Consider the following 19422-nt stretch of genomic DNA (forward strand, 5'->3'; position numbering starts at 1 on the left):
AGTGTTCATCCAGGTATGTGAGGCATCCCGCCTCCACCACCCTCCCAGGCAGCGCATTCCAGACCATCACCACTCTCTGGGTGAAAAAACTTTTCCTCAAATATCCCCTAAACTTTTAACTTGTGTCCCCTCGTAACTGGTCCTTCAACTAAGAGAAACAGCTGCTCCCTAATACTAACCCCTGGAAGCAGAAACCCACTTGACATCTGTGAAACAGAGCTATGTATGTTGGCAATAATATGAGTGGGCAATGCTTATAATGCTGGCAATTTGGTAATAATTTTAAAAGTTCTCTATTAAAAAATACTTAAGTCTTAACTTTGTCATTTTTAATGGGGGGAATGAGGCTGGAAAGCCGATTCACAGATCAGGCACACACACACCTCGCTCCCTCTCTCACACACAGTCATGTCTCTCTTTCTCACATTCACACAAACACATACTACACACTCACCCCCTCACTCACACACACTCAACTCCCTTTCACAGACAAACTTATCCGTCTCTCTCTCACACACACCCACACACACGCACACACACACACACATCCCCTCACTCATACACATTCACACTCACCCACTTCCACACATACACACACTGATCCCCCCCACACACACACACTCACCCCCCTCTCTCTCACACAGACACACAAACTCACCCACCTCTCTCTCTCACACACACACACACACACACACACACACACTCCCCCCTCTCTCTCACACACACACTCAACCCCCTCTCTCACACACACACTCACCCCACTCTCTCACACACACACTGCCCCCTCTCACACACACACTCACCCTTCTCTCTCGTACACACTCACCCTCCTCTCTCTCATACACACTCCCCCCTCTTTCTCACACACACACTGCCCCCCTCACACATACACTGCCCCCCTTCTCACTCACATAAGCTCACCCCCCCTCACACACACACACACACACTCATCCCCTCACTCACACAAAATATTACCCTCCTCTCTCTCGCACATGCCTCTGCTCTCTGAGGCCCAAACCCCCTCCCCCATCCGTTCTCTCACACACGCCTTTCCAAGGCTTAAACCTCCCCCCAGAGTCTCACTCTTGCGCCTCTCTGCCTTATTGTTGCCTCCGGCTCCATCCTCAGGATCAATCCTTGCTGTTGGCTTCTCTGCTCGGCCCCACTTAGAAACCTACCAGTGGGGAAAAATTCTGGCCATTGTTCCCCCTCCTTGCCGGGGTTAGTGCCGAGTGTGAGGGAGGACTGATACAATCCCATGCAGAACGTGGAGTTCAATCAGAGTTTTGGTTCTGTTCACTTAAGTATGAGGACAAGAATTTCTATTTAGAAATTGAAGCATAAACTGAAGCAAATGGTGGAGCCGCCGCTGGGAAGTGGAAAATTCCACTGAAACAGAAATAAAGGAAAGAATGACTTGCACTTATAGAACTTTCACAACCTGAGGAGGTCTCAAAGCACTTTACAGCCAATGAAGTGTTTTTGGAATGTATTCATTATTGTAATGTAGAAAACATGGCTCAATAAAACAATCTAAGCACAGCAAGCTCCTGCAAACAACTATGTGATCGTGATGAGATAGCCTGTTTTCATTAGTGATGTTAATTGAAGCATCGATATCGGCCAAGACACTGGGAACAATTCCCCAGCTCTTCTTCAAAGTGCCTTGCTATTTTCCATCTTGGCACAGTGGTTAGCACTGCTGCCTCACAGCGCCAGGGACTCGGCTTCGATTCCTGGCTTGCGTCGCTGTCTGTGTGGAGTCTGCACGTTCTCCCCGTGTCTGCGTGGGTTTCCTCCGGGTGCTCCGGTTTCCTCCCACAGTCCGAAATGACATGCATTGGCCAGGCCACATTCTCCCTCGGCGTACCCGGACAGGTGCCGGAGTGTGGTGACTAGGGGATTTTCACAGTGACTTCATTGCAGCGTCAATGTACCACAACCCCAGGTTAAAGTCCAACAGGTTTATACGGAATCACGAGCTTTCAGAGCGCTGCTCCTTCATGAAGGAGCAGTGCTCCGAAAGCTCGTGATTCCACTTTACTTCCACTGAACTTTAACCTGGTGTTGTGAGATTTCTTACTATGCCCGCCCCAATCCAATGCCAGCATCTCCATCTCCACCTCAGTGTTAATGTAAGCCTACTTGTGCCACTAATAAACTTTAAACTTTGGGACGAACGGGATCAAAGGTTATGGGGAGAAAGCAGGATTAGGTTACTGAGTTGGACGATCAGCCATGATTGTAATGAATGGCAGAGCAGGCTCGAGGGGCCAAATGGCCTCCTCCTGCTCCTATCTTCTATGTTTCTATGTTTAGACATAGTCTCCATTTGACATCTCTCCAAAAGACAGCACCTCTGACAGTGCAGCTGTTTCTCAATGCTGCATTGGCATGTCAGCCTAGAATTCTGATGCCAACAGAAGTTCTATCCAAAAGTATAATTGTTCATATTGAATTGTTGGACTGAGTATCTGATGGGATATTTTTGTGTGTGTTTTAATAAACTGAGTAGAGTGAGAAAATAAACGCTTTCTCAAGAGAAAAGAATGATTGCTGCTAACAGCTGCGGGCAAACAGTTAACATGTTCATTGTCATGGCACTATTCTAACAGAGGCATTTAATTACCCAGTTTAATACCCCCATTAAAGCAGCGTGTGGACAGATGTCAAGTAAATGCATTTCTCTGCTATTATTGGAAATAATAATTTTCAGCTTGTCTGGGGTGGAAAAGGAAACAAATAAAACATCTCTGGATGCCCCAGTACACTTTACAGCCAATCGGTCATTGTTGTTATGTCGAGAACTGCAGTCCCCCGACTTATTCTGGTCTCCGTCACCTCTATTCTGGAAAAACAGTTCACCCTCACGGTCACTTCTGCAATGATTGATAGAGAATCGGCCAATGCACTGATTGGCTGATGTGGCACCTGGGCAAATATTCAGCTGACATCCAGTTCACGGCGCAGCACGGTGGCACAGTGGTTGGCACTGCTGCCTCACGGCGCCAGGGTCCCGGGTTCGATTCCCGGCTTGGGTCACTGTCTGAGTGGAGTCTGCACGATCTCCCCGTGTCTGCGTGGGTTTCCTCCGGGTGCTCCGGTTTCCTCCCACAGTCCGAAAGACGTGCTGGTTAGGTGCATTGGCCATGCTAAATTCTCCCTCAGTGTACCCGAACAGGCGCCGGAGTGTGGCAACCAGGGGATTTTCACAGTAACTTCATTGCAGTGTTAATGTAAGCCGACTTGTGACACTAATAAATAAACTAAACTATCATTTACCTGAGGTTTCCACAGAGGATAGAGTGGACGATTTGGAGATCGCCACCCCTCTCCGCCGCCAGTCCCAAACCGCCCCCCCCCACCATGCCCCCGTCATCCCCCAACACCCCACCATCACTGATCATGGATTCCAAGCCATTCAGTGAGGTATGAATTATACGCAAGTCTTTTTCTTGATGGTTCCTTTATTTACAGAATGTAGCGTTTCATATCTCTGCACTTTTACCTGCCAACCCATTGTCCCAGCAATCCTTATTTATACTCTTTATAAAAATAAAACAAAAATCAATACAATAAACTGACAAGGAGGCATATGGGATACTTGACTTGATTAGCCGAGGCAGGGAGGTCATGATGGAGCTGTATAAAACGCTCGTTAGGCCACAGCTAGAGTACTGTGTGCAGTTCCGGTCACCACGTTAAAGGAAGGATGTGACTGCACTAGAGAGGGTGCAGAGGAGATTCACCAGGATGTTACCTAGGCTGAGGAGAGGCTAGTTGGGCTGGAGTTGTCTTCCTTAGAGCAGAGCAAGCTAAGGCTGATTGTGGAGTACAAAACTATGAGCGACGTAGATAGGAAGAAACCTTTCCCTTTAGAAGAGAGAGCCGTAACCAGGGGGCATAGATTTAGGGTCGGGGCAGGTGATTTGGAGGGGATTTGAAGAAAAACGTTTTCACCCTGAGGGAGAACTCACTGCCTGAAAGGGTGGTAGAGGCGGGAACCCTCACAACATTTGCGCCACACAGGCACCAAGCAATGACTATCTCCAACAAGAGAAAATCTAATAATCCCCCTTGACATTCAATGGCAATATCATCGCTGAATCTCCCACTATCAACACCCTGGTGGTTGCCACTGACCAGAAACTGAGCTGGACTAGCCATATAAATACTGTGGCTACAACAGCAGATCAGAGACTGGGAATCCTGTGGGAGTAACTCATCTCCTGACTGCCCAAAGTTTGTCCACTGTCTACAAGGCACAAGTCAGGAGTGTGATGGAATACTCTCCACTTGGCTGGATAAGCACAGCGCCAACAACATCCAAGAAGCTTAACACCATCCAGGAGAATACAGCCCACTTGATTGGCACTCCATCCACCACCTTAAACATTCATTCCCTCCCTAAGAACATAAGAATTAGGAGCAGGAGTAGGCAATTTAGCCCTGCACGCGGGCTCCACCATTTAATACGATCACAACTAATCTCATCTTTGCCGCAACTCCACTTTCCTACCCGTTCACCATAGCCCTTCAAACCCTTATTAAAAATCTGTCAGCCGCCAATACATAATAGCAGCCATGTGTACCACCTACACGACGCACTGCAGCTCCTTTGACAGCACCTTTCAAGCCCGTGACTTCGACAACGTAGAAGGACAAGGACAGCAAATGCAGGCCAACTTGAAGATCCCCTCCAAGTCATACACCATCCTGATTTGAAACTGTATCACCGTTCCTTCAGTGTCACTGGGTGCACCTCTTGACACTCCCTCCCTAACAGCACTGTGACTGAACCTACACCACAGGGCCTGCAGCGTTTCAAGAAGGCGGCTCACCGCCATCTTCTCAAGGGCAATTAGGGATGGACAATAAATGCTGGCATAGCCATCGTTACCTACATTCCATGAACAAATTTGAGAAAATGTTGTGCTGTGGAAATGTCCAACAGAACCTTTACTTACTTTCCCTGCAAAACCTCCAAATTTTCACCTATAAAGCAAGGGACATATCTAGTTCCAAACAAAATGAGGGCCATAACTCATTACTAGTTTAAAGTTTATTTATTAGTGTTACAAGTAGGCTTACATTAACACTGCAATGAAGTTACTGTGAAAATCCCCTAGTCACCACACTCCGGCACCACACTCGGGTACACTGAGGGAGAATTTAGCATAGCCAATCCACCTATTCAGCAAGTCTTTCGGACTGTGGGAGGAAACCGGAGCACCCGGAGGAAACCCACGCAGACATGGGAAGAAGGTGCAGACTCTGGACATACAGTGACCCAAGCTGGGATTCAAACCCGGGTCCCTGGCGCTGGGAGGCAGCGGTGCTAATCACTGTGCCACCGTGATATCAGTGTCTTCCACATATTCTGATAAAATAATCTGCATTCTAATCAGGAACAATCTGTAGTTACCCGAACTGCTATTTCAGTCAACTCATAGTTAATTGAGTTTGAAGAGCTGGCTGTTGAATGGTTCTGTTTGATCTTGTGTATTTATAAAACCTTGGTGGCCAGTGTTGCTGTAATTAAAAAGAACATTGTTAAGTCTGATGTGTTGCAACATAATGATCTGGTTCTTTCTGTTAGGGTCCAAGCACAAGTCAATGCTGCAAGGGCAGAACAGTCACAGCAGAAGAAGCAGACTGAGACTCTTCCCCCGGACTTTGTATAAAACCAAACGCATTGGTAACAAAGGGAGCATTGGCCTGCAGAGCAAGGCTTTTCACTGTAATATCTGTGAAATATATGTCAACTCTGAAACACAACTCAAACAGGTGAGTTAAAGTTAGAAATATTCCTCCGGGGGCCTAAGGAAGTTAAGGTCTCAAATTTTACTTTGTGTGTTCATCAAAAGAATCTCATTACTTGAAGACTGATTGATATGGATCGGTGGTTGGTTGGGTAAGTGCCGTTTCTGAAGCAGCCCCTACAGTAAAGTTCTTATGCTCAATGCTTATGTGAAATCAGATGCAACATGCTTGACTTAATTCCAAGCAAGCAGCTTTAGTGCAGCGAATGTTCCAATATCCATTTACAGTCTGTTCTAATCCAACACCTCAGCATGCGTTGTTTGTATAAAACAGGCTTTCGGGCAGTCACCATTTTACGCACTATGTGAAACATGCACCCTCTCTGAATGTCTGCTGTTGCCACTCCTCCCCCAACCACTCCACTCATGGTAGAACAAAGAACAAAGAAAAGTATAGCTCGGAACAGGCCCTTTGGCCCTCCAAGCCCGTGCCGATCATGGTGCCCTAACTAAATTTTAAAAAACCCTTCTGTCCTTACTCGGTCCATATCCCTCTATTCCAGATAGGAGTGGGGTTTGCCAGCCCTAAAAGATTTGAGACCAGAAGATGCAGGAGCAGAAGTAGGCCATTCGGCCCATTGAGTCTACTCTGCCATTCAATGAGATCATTACTGATCTGATGTGAAGAATCCTCAAATCCACTTTCCTGCCTTATCCCCATAACCCTTGGTTCGCTTACTGATTAAAGATCTGTCTATCTCAGCCTTGAACATACTTAACGACCCAGGTTCTCCAACTGCCCAACAAGGCTCCTCAGGACATTTTATCATGGGGAAGATGCCATCAAATGTCATTCTGGTGTAAATAATTTAAAATATTGGGCCATTGCATGTCTTCATTTACTTACCGATGACAACCAACTCCAACCCTTCAAACTTATTCCTTAATTCCCCCCAAACTAAACTTAGTTTTGGGACGGCACACTACCTCACAGCGCCAGGGACCCAGGTTGGATTCCCGGCTTGGGTCACTGTCTGTGTAGACTCTGCACGTTCTCCCCATGGCTGCGCGGGTTTCTTCCAGGTGCTCTGGTTTCCTCCCACACTCTGAAAGACGTGCTGGTCACGTGCATTGGCCATGCTAAATTCTCCCTCGGTGTACCCGAACAGGAGCCAGAGTGTGGCGACTAGGGGATTTTCACAGTAACTTCATTGCAGTGTTAATGTAAGCCTACTTGTGACTAATAAATAAATAAAATAAATTAACTACTAACCTCAGCAACACTGTCTTGTATGGCCAAGGATGTCTTAATTGTATAAGATCCTAAATACACACAATTTCAATAACTCAATATCTAGCAGTATGTGCTTGCAAGCCACTGTTCAAACAAGATTATTTACAGTGGGTGACTCATCAGTGCATACCTAAAACTTTCAACAAAAATATACATGCTGCTTTAACTTGATATCTACACCCTTCGGCTATGTTTCTGTCTTTGAGAAACATTTGGCCATTCAGCGGTAAGGAATAAACACATCTGGCCACAGGAAATATTCACCATGGATCTATACATCCTTAGAAACTTGTTCATTTCTGGGTTGAAGTAATTTGTACACATTCGCTGTGTTTAATAAATTGGGCTAAAAAATCAGCTTCAGGATTTATTGGTGTAGGGTCTGAGGTTCAAACAAAGGTGTTGTGGCACGGTGGTTGGCATCCCTGCCTTTAAGCTGAAAGCTCTGGGTTAAAGGCCCACCCCAGGACTTGGTGGCCAAGGAAGGTGCGTTCATAATGCTGCCAAACTGGTTGGGTATTGACCTGGAGCCCCTTCCCAAGCACGTCACTGAGCAAAAGGCGAGATTCCTGATCGTGTGATGGAAAGAACATTGGGGCCGCTATCATCCTGACTCATAGCTCCAGCATGTAGAAGGTGCATGTTGCCATGATACCTCAGACTCCCTGAGTGAACAATAACTCCACCAACACCACAAGGCTCAAACTGTGCTTACATTCACTCTAACCCTCAATTCTGCTTTAATAGTTGAAGCTATATCAGCCTCATCCAAGGAGTTTTTCTTTTATTCATTCATGGGACACGGGCGTCACTGGCTCGGTCAGCATTTATTGCCCATCCCTAGTTGCCCGAGGGCAGTTGAGAGTCACCACATTGCTGTGGTTTTGGAGTCACATGTAAACCAGACCAGGTAAGGACGGCAGGTTTCCTTCCCTCACCCTAATAAGGACAGTAGTGGAATGTATCCCTCGAGAGCGGAGAAAGATGGGCTGCATTTCCTTCACTTTCCACAGTTAGCTAACAGCCAGAGGAATTCCTCATCATTCGGAATGCCAATTCAGAGTGTCAACGTTTGCTGACACATACAGGGCAGAATTTACCAGCCTGTCCACCACGGGAATCAGAGCGGGCGAGGGGCGGGCAATGGAAAAATCCGTTGATCTCGGGCTGGATTTTATGGTTTCGGGACGAGCGAGACCATAAAATCCTGCCCATTCCCTGCAAACACATGGTGAAGCAAAAACCTTTACTGGTAAATTACCAAGGCGATTCCTTGTTTTATTCATTCGTGGGGTGTCGCTGGTTGACCAGCATTTATTACCCATCCCTCGTTGCCCTAGGAGGGCAGTTGAAAGTCAATCACATTCCACCATCTGTTGTGGCGGGATTCAAACTCGGGTCCCCAGAACATTGGCTGAGTTTCTGGATTAATAGTCCAGCGATTATACTACTAGGCAATCGCCTCCCCTCTGTTGACTCAAATACAATAGAGATTCGCCAGGAAGTTGCAGGTCTAAAGCAGTCCCTGGAAATCCACTGGTAGGATTTCTGTTTTAAGTAGTTGGCGTACAAAAAGACAAGGGTTACTGACTGGCTGTCCCAGAAACATTGCATGTCATCTACACTGAGCAGAACCCCAAAGAAACTGGGGTTTTTCAGAGCTTTACCGCGGGGAGTTTTTGAACAAGCACTTAAATATCCTACCGTACTTCTCAGTCCCACAGAGGCAGGCAGATGGAGCAATGTAGAGGCCTCCTTGGACACTACAATCTGTCTTGAGTTCTATGAGAAACAGCTTGTGAGGAGTGAGATGAGAGGTGAAAGCCAGGTACTCGAGACTGAAGGATTCAGAGAATCTCGTGTGACAAACTAACTGGTTGATTCCGATTGAGTAAAACCCAAATCGTAGATGGTACCTGAGCTTTCCATAGGTGGCAACTGCTGAATTAAACCACAGAACAAAGTGAGGCTGCACATGGCAGCTAAAAAGCAATACCTTCACTTATGAAATTGCAGCTTCTCCTATGTACTTCTGTCAACCAGGGGCGGCACGGTGGCTCAGTGGTTAGCACTGCTGCCTCACAGCGCCAGGGACCTGGGTTCGATTCCCGGCTTGGGTCACTGTCTGTGTGGAGTTTGCACGTTCTCTCCGTGTCTGCATGGGATTCCTCCGGGTGCTCTGGTTTCCTCCCACAGTCTGAAAGACGTGCTGGTTAGGTTGCATTGACCCAAACAGGCACCGAAGTGTGACGACTAGGGGAATTTCACAGTAACCTCATTGCAGTTTTAATGTAAGCCTTACTTGTGACTAATAAATAAACTTTAACTTTCAACCAGTATATTGGTCCTGAACATTAGCTTTTCACTAACCTTGAAGAAAGCTATCCACAATGATCTAGCTTATCTCTATGGTGCACAGCTCCCTCTCTAACATCACTGGGGGTGTCCCTACATCACATGGACTTGCAGCAGTTCAAGAAGATGGCTCACCACCACCTTCTCAAGGGCAACCAAGGATGGGCAATATAAAAATGCTGACCTCGCCAGCAACCCGCAAGTCCCATTAAAGAGTGAAAAGAAATTCCTCTTCTCACAGCAGTTTAAATCCACATGCAAGTGGATGTCACCAAGCAGGGTAAGCAGCAAATCACATTGAAGTATTCTCACAGACAGTAAATCAGGAAGTCAAAACCACTTTTACTTCCTTCACTTTTAATTTTAAGTTTTACAGAGAGTGAAATGGATGTTTGGGACATCCACATGGGATTTAGGTAGAAGCTAAAAGATCACAAACATTTTTTAAATTAAAAATGCATATAATTTTTTATCAAAGTAGAAAAATTCATCATTCAACGTATATAAAATTACTCTTTTATGGTCAGTGGGAGTGTTTAGCAATAATTATGAATTTATTATGTCATTAATTTCATCGTTACATTCTCTTCAACAAAGTGTAACTTTTTCAAGGGTTTTTACAGTGAATTTAGCAGCATTAGGAATGGAAGTTCTTATCAGTTTGTAGATTTCCCATTGATCGCAGTCTCGGGGAACCTCGGCAGTGCCCCCTCCAGAGAAGTGTGGAATCAATGGCGACAACTTGTGGATTTCCGTGTTTAACTGCGCATGTGCGGATTCCAGAAATTGCTGTCAGCTTCAGAGAAGTAATGAGGGTGGCAGTCGCGCTGTCATTACTACCACAGAATCCAGGCTGTCCCAGTTAATGTGGGGTCTGATGGATAAAGTCATTTTGAGGCTTTTGCCCTTTTACAGCAGATCTCTTTAACAGATTTAAGAGTTATGGCAAATGTTATCTAAAAGTTGCATGAAGACAAAGGGCTAGCAATATTAACTTAATATACTGTTGTTATACAATGTTAATATTGTGCTTTCGCCAAAATGACTGAACAAAGTCTTTCTTTCAAGCACTCTTGTTTATTTTTAAGTCTGCTTGATTTCCAATGCAGCATATGACTAGTAGAAGACATAAGGAGAGACTTACAGGAAAGCCATCTAAGCCCAAGTACAGTCCATATACCAAGCTTCAACAGACTGCGGTGTTGGCGGTGAGCACTCTAGTCCGGGTTTGTTTATTGACATCTTTGGAGGATTGGGTAATGACTGCACAGTTTTATTAACCATGTTGACTACTTCTTTCATAGAGGCACCAACACATTCTGAGCGTATTACTCCAACTTGGCTGGCTTCTCCAAAGAATGAATGTTGTCACATACAATGAGCAGCCCAGTCTATGAAAGTTTGCTATATCACGATATTGCATTGAGCAAAAGCATTATCAGACGTACATTGGTTCTTCCAGCAAGCACAATCATCCTGAGGGGTCAACAAAAATGATTCAAATGAGATGAAGGCAAATTGCTGCGGATGCTGGAATCTGAAACAAAAACAGAAAATGCTGGAAAATCTAAGCAGGTCTGACAGCATCTATGGAGAGAGAGTGGAGCCAATGGACAGGATTTTACAGCCTCGCTCGGGTGAGATCATAAAATCCCACCCGAGGCCAACGGAGATTTCCATTCTGGGTCATCCAGACTCGAAACGTTGGTTCTATTCTCTCTCCAGTAGATGCTGTCAGACCCGCTGAGATTTTCCAGCATTTTTTGATTTAAATGAGAACCGTACTATGCAAAAAGAATTAAGCAACACTTGATTCTATTGTTTACTTGGCATTCCTGTTCTTTTGAGCACAAATTCTCTCTCAACACTTTTTAAAGTAATTCCGTCTCGGGGGGGAGGGGGGGGGGGTGGGGGCGGTGTGGGGGGGGGGGATGATTCAGAATGAAAACCTGTCCCATAAAAACTCCACTGAGCCAGGGTTAACAATGATCCTCGCTGCAACAAGCTGTTTGTGTCAATGTGATGGATTAATAAAGTCATGATGTGGAGATGCCGGCGTTGGACAGGGGTAAATACAGTAAGAGTTTTAACAACACCAGGTTAAAGTCCAACAGGTTTATTTGGTAGCAAATGCCATTAGCTTTCGGAGCGCTGCTCCTTCGTCAGATGGAGTGGATATCAGATGGAGCAGATATCCACTCCATCTGACGAAGGAGCAGCGCTCCGAAAGCTATTGGCATTTGCTACCAAATAAACCTGTTGGACTTTAACCTGGTGTTGTTAAAACTCTTAATGGATTAATAAAGTCAGACTTCGAGATTCCACAGGGCAAAGCGGCAACAACAAAAAATTAAAAACGTAATTTAAAGTCAGGAAGATATGAGAAAAGAAGCAGAAATAAACATGGGGATCAAAAACAGTGCAACAAACTAACTTGAATGTAATGAGCAGTGCCCATGAGATGCTAATTGCTTTATTTAGAAAGTAACCTTTGCAGAATGTCAATTAAAGATGAAGCCATAACTCATGATGCACATAAATGTACCTTCACTTTACCAAGTTTTCATTCTCCCTCCCCCCGCCCCCGGCCTCCCCATAACACAGTTTGAGGTTTGAAGATGAATTAAACTGCAGCACAAATCTACCCTGGAAAATGTCATTCATGTTAATATTTACACACAAACTTGACTAAGTTATACTTCTAAAGCACAATGCAGGGCCACTAGATGTAGAGCAATTATAACTATGCCTTGCTTAGAACAGCGAAGTACAAAGTACTTGGACAATATATATTGTACCTAGAACATAGAAAAACTACAGCACAAACAGACCCTTCGGCCCACAAGTTGCACCGGTCGTGTCCCTACCTACCTAGGCTTATAAATAGACTTATCTATAACCCTCAATCCTATTAAGTCCCATGTACTCATCCAGAAGTCTCTTAAAAGACCCCATCGAGTTTGCCTCCACCACCACTGATGGCAGCCAATTCCACTCACCCACCACCCTCTGAGTGAAAAACTTACGCCTGACATCTCCTCTGGAGCTACCCCCCAGCATCTTAAACCTGTTTCCTCTCGTAGCAACCATTTCAGCCCTGGGAAAAAGCCTCTGAGAATCCACCCGATCTATACCTCTCAACATCTTGTAAACCTCTATCAGGTCACATCTCATCCTTCGTCTCTCCAAGGAGAAAAGACCAAACTCCCTCAACCTATCCTCATAAGGCATGCCACTCAATCCAGGCAACAACCTTGTAAATCTCAACATCCTTGTAAAATCTCAACATCCTTGAAACCTAACCAGGAAGTGATCCAACTTCCCAATCTAATATCCCATGAGGAATCGTAGAATGCCTACAGTACAGAAGGAGACCATTTGGCCCATTGAGTCTGTACTGACCACAATCCCACTCAGGCCCTATTCCCATAACCCCACACATTTACCCTGCTAATCCCCCTGACACTAGGGTTAATTTAGCATGGCCAGTCAACCTAACCCGCATATCTTTGAACTGTGGGAGGAAAGTGGAGCACCCGGAGGAAACCCACGCAGACACGGGGAGAAAGTGCAAACCGCACAGACAGTGACCTGAAGCCAGGATTGAACCCGGGTCCCTGGCGCTGTGAGGCAGCAGTGCTAACCACTGTGCTACCGTGCCCACCCTAAATATGTGCGCAGCACAACATTGACCAACTTCCCTCAAGAAGGCTGGAACTCTAAAAAGAGGAGCTCAGATGTTTTTAAATATTGGTCCTTTAAGTTACACCATATAAAGTGTGAGGAAAAATACAAGCAAAAGGGACAAAAGAAAGCTTCACTCATATACTGTATTATTGTAACAGTAACATGGGGCAGCACGGTGATATGGGTGGCATGGTGGCACAGGGGTTAGCACTATTGCTTCATAGCACTGGGGACCCAGGCTCAATTCCTGGCTTGGGTCGCTGTCTGTGCGGAGTCTGCACTTTCTCCCTATGTCTGGGTTTCCTCCGGTTTCGTCCCACGGTCCGAAAGACGTGCTGGTGAGGTGCATTGGCCGTGCTAAATTCTCCCTCAGTAACTTCGTTACAGTGTTTAATGTAAGCCTACTTGTGACACTAATAAATAAACTTTAAAACAGACTCCAGCTAGGATGACACCAGTGAAAAGACCCATGAGGAAATCTTGTTTTATTGAGACTCCTTCCATAGGAGCAGAGAAGGCAAAGTATAAAATTGGAGGTTTTTAAAAATAATGTAGGCTTTACTTTGTCGGGAAAGGTTATTGCCTCTGGTTAGCATGTTGGCGACAAAGGTTTATCAATTTAAAATTGTCACTGGGAAAATGAGCAGAGCTTGGGAGAAATTGCTTTATAGAGTAGTTAGAGCATAAGATAGTTTGCCACTGCGTTTAGCTGAGGCAGAGGGCATAGCATCCTCTGAAGGCAAAGTGGTTAAATAATTTTGAAAGGAAAAAGGTGTAGCCAGAAGGAGGACTGGACAGTGTTTTGGACATTGTCATAAAGAGTCAGTACAGATACAGTGGGCTGAATGGCCTCCTTCTGTGCTGTAAAGAACATACAAAACAGGAACAGGAGTAGATCATAAAGCCCCTCAAACTTGCCCAGCCATTCAGGAAGGCCGTGCCAGATTTTCTACCTTAACTGCACATCCCCATATCCCATAGCGTCCAAAAAGCCTTCTCTGGTTCTAAGTAGAATTAATAACAGTGAAATATCTGAGACAAGATTACTTCAATAAATAGCAGTATTGAAAAAAAAATTTAATGAATGTAGTGTGTCGAGGGTCTTGGTGAGGACTTGATGAAGGCGGCACGGCAGCACAGTGGTTAGCACTGCTGCCTCACAGTGCCAGGAACCCGGGTTCAATTCCAGCCTTGGGTGACTCTGTGGAGTTTGCATGTTCTCCCCGTGTCTGCATGGGTTTCCTCCGAGTGCTCCGGTTTCCTCCCACAGTCCAAAGATGTGCAGGTTAGGTGATTTGGCCGTGCTAAATTGTCCCTTAAGGCAGGATTTTCTGTCTCTGCTCGTTCCAAGTCCGGAAAATCCCGTCCGAGGTTAACGGGCCTTTGCACGGGAATTGTAGCAGGCGGGACAGGAAAATTCCACCCTTAGTGTCCCAAGATGTGTAGGTTAGGTTGATTGCCCATGCTAAATTATCCCTTAGTGTCCCAGGATCTGTGGGTTAGGGGGATTTGTGGGGTAAATGCATGGGATTACAGGGATAGGGCAGTGGGTTGGGTCTGGGTCAGAGGCTCTGTCGGCGAGTCTGTGCAGACTCGATGGGCCGAATGGCCTGCTTCTGCACTCTAGGGATTCTATGACTAGGCTGAGGAGAACCATAAGAGGAGTCTACTTTGGGCCAGCATTAGCAGGAACGGTTGGGACAACTTAATCATTTTCATTTGTTTTCTTCCGTCAGACAAAGATGGCTTTTCAGAAGCACCTCACAAAACCATTGGCGACCGGGTTCTTACCAAATCCTCTAACAGCAGCGGCTGTCTGCGCCATGCCAAACCTCGCCCTTCGGCCGGCCACGCTCTTCCAGACACCATTTCTTGGACCAGCTTTCTTCAGAGCCACTCCGGGTCCTCTGAGAGCGACACATGCGCCATTTCTTTTTGCACCATACTGACTTCAGGGCTCAAATCATCACGGACATTTTGGAAAATAAAAGGGAACTATGCAGTCATAAATGTGAACGTTAATAAGTTATGCATGGCAGAATTCTGCCTCCTTGCTTTAACATCTATAATCAGCAGTATTACACTGCAAATATATTTAGATGAACTTCATATTCAGAAAATATGGTTTCAGTTACAAAGACAAATGCAGAACTGATGTAGATGTGTGTAGATTTCTGGTAGAACAACGGGTTACCAGTCTATTTTGCACAATATTTTTGTGAGTTCTTTAACATGTGTCAGTCATTAGTAAAGGTATTCTGTGTGAGGGCGGGGTTTTTTTATATACAGAAAAAGAAACAAAAATCCGAAAAAAGAACACTTTGAAGAAGAAATGATTTTGAAACCAAAACGGTTGATGAAAAATCAATAGCACATCACAGGACATGCTGTTCTCCGTGGGAAGAAGCATGAGCCCGTAGCGCGTGTGTGGCCCTAGTTCAGTTGCCTCGGTTGGGTTGATAACGTGGAGGAAATGAAATGCCACGCACCACCCCACCACCACCCCCAACCCTAACCCTAACCCACCCCCCTCCATTTCAGCCAAGAGTACCTTTATTACTATAGAAGTTCAGGAGGCAACTTGAAGGCAATGCCAAGAAGTCCTGCATTACAACTGACTTTCTTGTACTCGACCATCATCCATCAGTTATCATCGCCCATCATGCACAGAGCTGCACAAATGTCAAGCCCATGTCCAAAGGCTGGAAATGGATGGATCGGAATATGCCCTGAAGCTTTGCAGGGCAGTAGCCAATTTGATGATAATTGGAATAATGAGCACACTGTCGACGTGGACCGAGTTTATTGCTAACTGCTCTCGAAGATCTGACAGGAAAATAAGACAATATCAGATAACCATATATGTTCCAACAATTCAGATTGATAGGTTACCACCATTTTTAATAAATTCTATTTAAAACATCTTGATAACATTCAAAGCGAATTATTTGCTTAAGACATTAATATCTGGTTTATGCCACACAAGCCATTTAGTTTTTCTGGCAGAGTTCAGAGTTTTTATGTTTTAATGTTCAATGTTTTCACAAACCTGCCTCGTAGAGGCACATTCTCTGATTACAAGTGCCAGCATTTTGAGCAGCTTTGAGACTAAGCGAAACACTTTGGGTAATGAATTGTGTTTATAGCAGTTGTTGTATAAGCAAAGCCCAATTAAATCTGGAACAAATTATTTTCCAGTTAGACCAAAAGTCATTATTCGGTACTCGCTGTTTTGCCTCAAACAGCTTGATTTGTTTGAGGTTTAGATTTGGACATTCCATGTCAGCATTAAGGCTATCCAGGATTTAGCATATGCATTTTGCCAAAGGAAGTAACTTTTTATTTGTCCAACATGGTCTTCCAACCGCACTAGTTTCGTCGTCCGGAGAAGGGTTGACTCACTGGGAGCAGCTGCCGTTCTGTCTGATTTAACAAATGAAAATGTCGCAGAGTTCCATCGGCCTCAGAAGTTCTGGAACGCCCTACGTTCTATTTGCCTACTCCATTTTGCTTGGCTTAGGATAGAATCTCAGCAGGGAAAGCAGCTTATAAATACTTCCATAGAAACTATTGTACTGTTTTGCTATGTAGTTTATGTGGGGTGGGGCATTGGCCTTACTAAGGTTCGTTTTGCAAAGTAATTTTTCTGGTGGCCTCCACTGTTGATATTCTGCAATGATCATTCTGTTACCCCTATACAAATGTGTTATAAAAGCTGAACTGACCATTAGTTTCATATAGAAACCAATTGCTTTCATAGTACTCATCATTTTAATGTTGCATTTGTGTGAAACCATGCAAATGTGTGTCTATTAAGTGGCAATCCCTTCAGTTCTCATACTTTCTCTACAGTTGTTTCAAGTAAACACCCCCCAGATCCATCTCCAGCTTTCTCAATGTGAGATTGAAACAAATACTGTGAATATCATCCTCATGATCTCAGACTTCCCACTGTGAATATCATTTTACCAAAAACCTCCAAATGTCATCGGTCAATGGACCATAGTTCTTGTGTCTGTCAGTTGTTAACTATTTGGAGTCATGTGAGCACGTACCTCCATTTGGTTAGAGAACAATCAAGGATTGAAGACAAAATGCTGGAATGTTCTCCTTGGGCTGTCACTTCTGTGAAATTTGAAATATAGAGTAACTGTTGAAAAGTATTTTGATAATAGCTATTTTTCTGTCGATGCTGGCTGCCACCAGTCCATCAATCCCCCGGAAAGGGTCTCGTCGTAGAGATGAGTGAACACTTGGATGAAAATGTAACATTTCAAGTTTAATAAATCAAAGGCTGGTCTTCCACAAAAGTCACCTTCATTTTTATGTGCAAGAATAAGATTACAGTGAAACCTGGAAGTTTACATGTTTTCTGACCCTGCTGGTTTTGCATCTTAACCCGGCGCATGTGGCGATGTGACGCAGGGGGGACATTAAGGTCCCAAATTTCCTCGGGACTGAGCGTAATCGGCACAGCCAGGGATTAGTGGTAAAGGGATCCAACCTAGTTGGTGAAGCCGAAACCAGGACATACAGTGGGATTTTCCATTCTCGCCTACCCCAAGACCGGAAATTCCCGCCTGAGGCCAATGGATGTTTCGATGTTCTGTCAAGCTTTCCGTCCCGCCCGTGACAATTCCCGCAGGAGGCAGGACCAGAAAATTTACCCCTTAGAGCGTTTCTTTATTGAGAGGGTTTATTGACTTATCCTGCCTCATAACGCCCCTCCCACTCAGCCCAGTGTCCCAGCTATCACCTATTTATACGTCCTCAAGGACTATTAATACCCATCAGCATAGAACCATAGAAAGGATGTGGTGCAGAAAAAAGCCATTCGGCCCATCGTGCCCCTGCCAGCCAAAAACAGAAAAAGGAAACTAGCGCTCATTTTAATCACATTTTCCAGCACCTGGTCCATGGCCCTGCAGGTTACAGCACTTCCGATGCAGATTAGAATAGAATATAATTCTTACAGTGCAGAAGGAGGCCATTCGGCCCATCGAGTCTGCACCGACCATAATCCCACCCAGGCCCTATCCCCATGTATTTACCCTAGCTAGTCCCCCTGACACTAAGGGACAATTTAGCATGGCCAATCCACCTAAACCACACATCTTTGGACTGGGGGGAGGAAACCGGAGAAAACCCACGCAGACAACGGAGAGAATGTGCAAACTCCACACAGACAGTGACCCAAGCCGAGGATTGAACCCTGGTCCCTGGCGCTGTGAGGCAGCAGTGCTAACCACTGTACCACCGTGCCGCCCACTAGGTACATTTTAAATGAGTTGAGCATTTCAGCCTCAACCACTAACTTGCACAGTGAATCCCAGACACCCACCACCCTCTGGGTGAAAAAGATTTTTCTCATGCCCCCTCTAAACCTTCTACAAATAACTTTAAACCTGTGCTCCCTGGCAATTGACCCCTCAGCTAGGGGGAAACAAGTCTTCCCTGTCTGCCCTATCTACGCCCCTCAGAATTTAGCACAGCTCAGTTACATCACCCCTTAGCCTCCTCCGTTCTAAAGAAAACAGCCCCTGCCTATCCAATCTCTCCTTCCTGCAGTTTTCCATCCCTGGCAACATTCTTGTCAATTTCCTCTGTATTCTCTCCAGAGCAATTATGCGCTTCCTGTTATGAGGTGACCAGAACTGTACACAAAACTCCAGCTGTGGCCTCATCAGTATTTTATACAGTTCCAGCATTCCATCCCTGCTTTTGTAATCAACCCACGCCCAATAAAGGAAAACATTCCATTTGCTTTCTTGACCACCTTGTCCATCTGTCCTGCCACCTCGAGGACCTGTGGACAAGCACTCCAAGGTCTCACTTCTTCAACCCCTCGCAATATCTTCCCATTTATTGGGTATTCCCTTGTTTTGTTTTCCCTCCCTAAATGCAATTACCTCACATTTTTGGATTGAATTCCATTTGCCGCTCCTCTGCTCACTCAACCAAAGTAAGAAGTCTCACAACACCAGGTTAAAGTCCAACAGGTTTATTTGGTAGCAAAAGCCACTAGCTTTCGGAGCAGGCTGTCCCTTTGTCAGGTGGGTGGGAGTTCTGATTACAAACAGGGCACAAAGACACAAACTCAATTTACATGAATAATGATTGGAATGTGAGTCTTTACAGCTAATCAAATCTTAAAGGTACAGACAATGTGAGGGGAGGGAGCATTAAGCACAGGTTAAAGAGATGTGTATTGTCTCCAGACAGGACAGCTAGTGAGATTTTGCACATCCAGGCAGGTTGTGGGGGTTACAGATAGTGTGACATGAACCCAATATCCCGATTGAGGCCGTCCTCATGTGTGCGGAA

At 45.2% G+C, this 19422-nt stretch overlaps 1 protein-coding gene across 1 annotated transcript in view; it reads left to right on the plus strand.

The window, feature by feature from the left end:
• znf385c (zinc finger protein 385C) overlaps window positions 1-16855 on the plus strand; it is a 105818-nt gene extending 88963 nt beyond the window's left edge. The window contains exons 5-7 of the mRNA XM_078222958.1: window positions 5600-5787; window positions 10521-10619; window positions 14835-16855. Coding sequence (XP_078079084.1) covers window positions 5600-5787; window positions 10521-10619; window positions 14835-15047 — 500 coding nt within the window. The 3' untranslated portion in view covers window positions 15048-16855. The remainder of the gene's footprint in view (window positions 1-5599; window positions 5788-10520; window positions 10620-14834) is intronic.
• Window positions 16856-19422: the final 2567 nt, after the last annotated feature.

Source organism: Mustelus asterias, chromosome 11, assembly GCF_964213995.1.
Source record: "Mustelus asterias chromosome 11, sMusAst1.hap1.1, whole genome shotgun sequence".
Classification (NCBI taxonomy): Eukaryota; Metazoa; Chordata; class Chondrichthyes; order Carcharhiniformes; family Triakidae; genus Mustelus; species Mustelus asterias.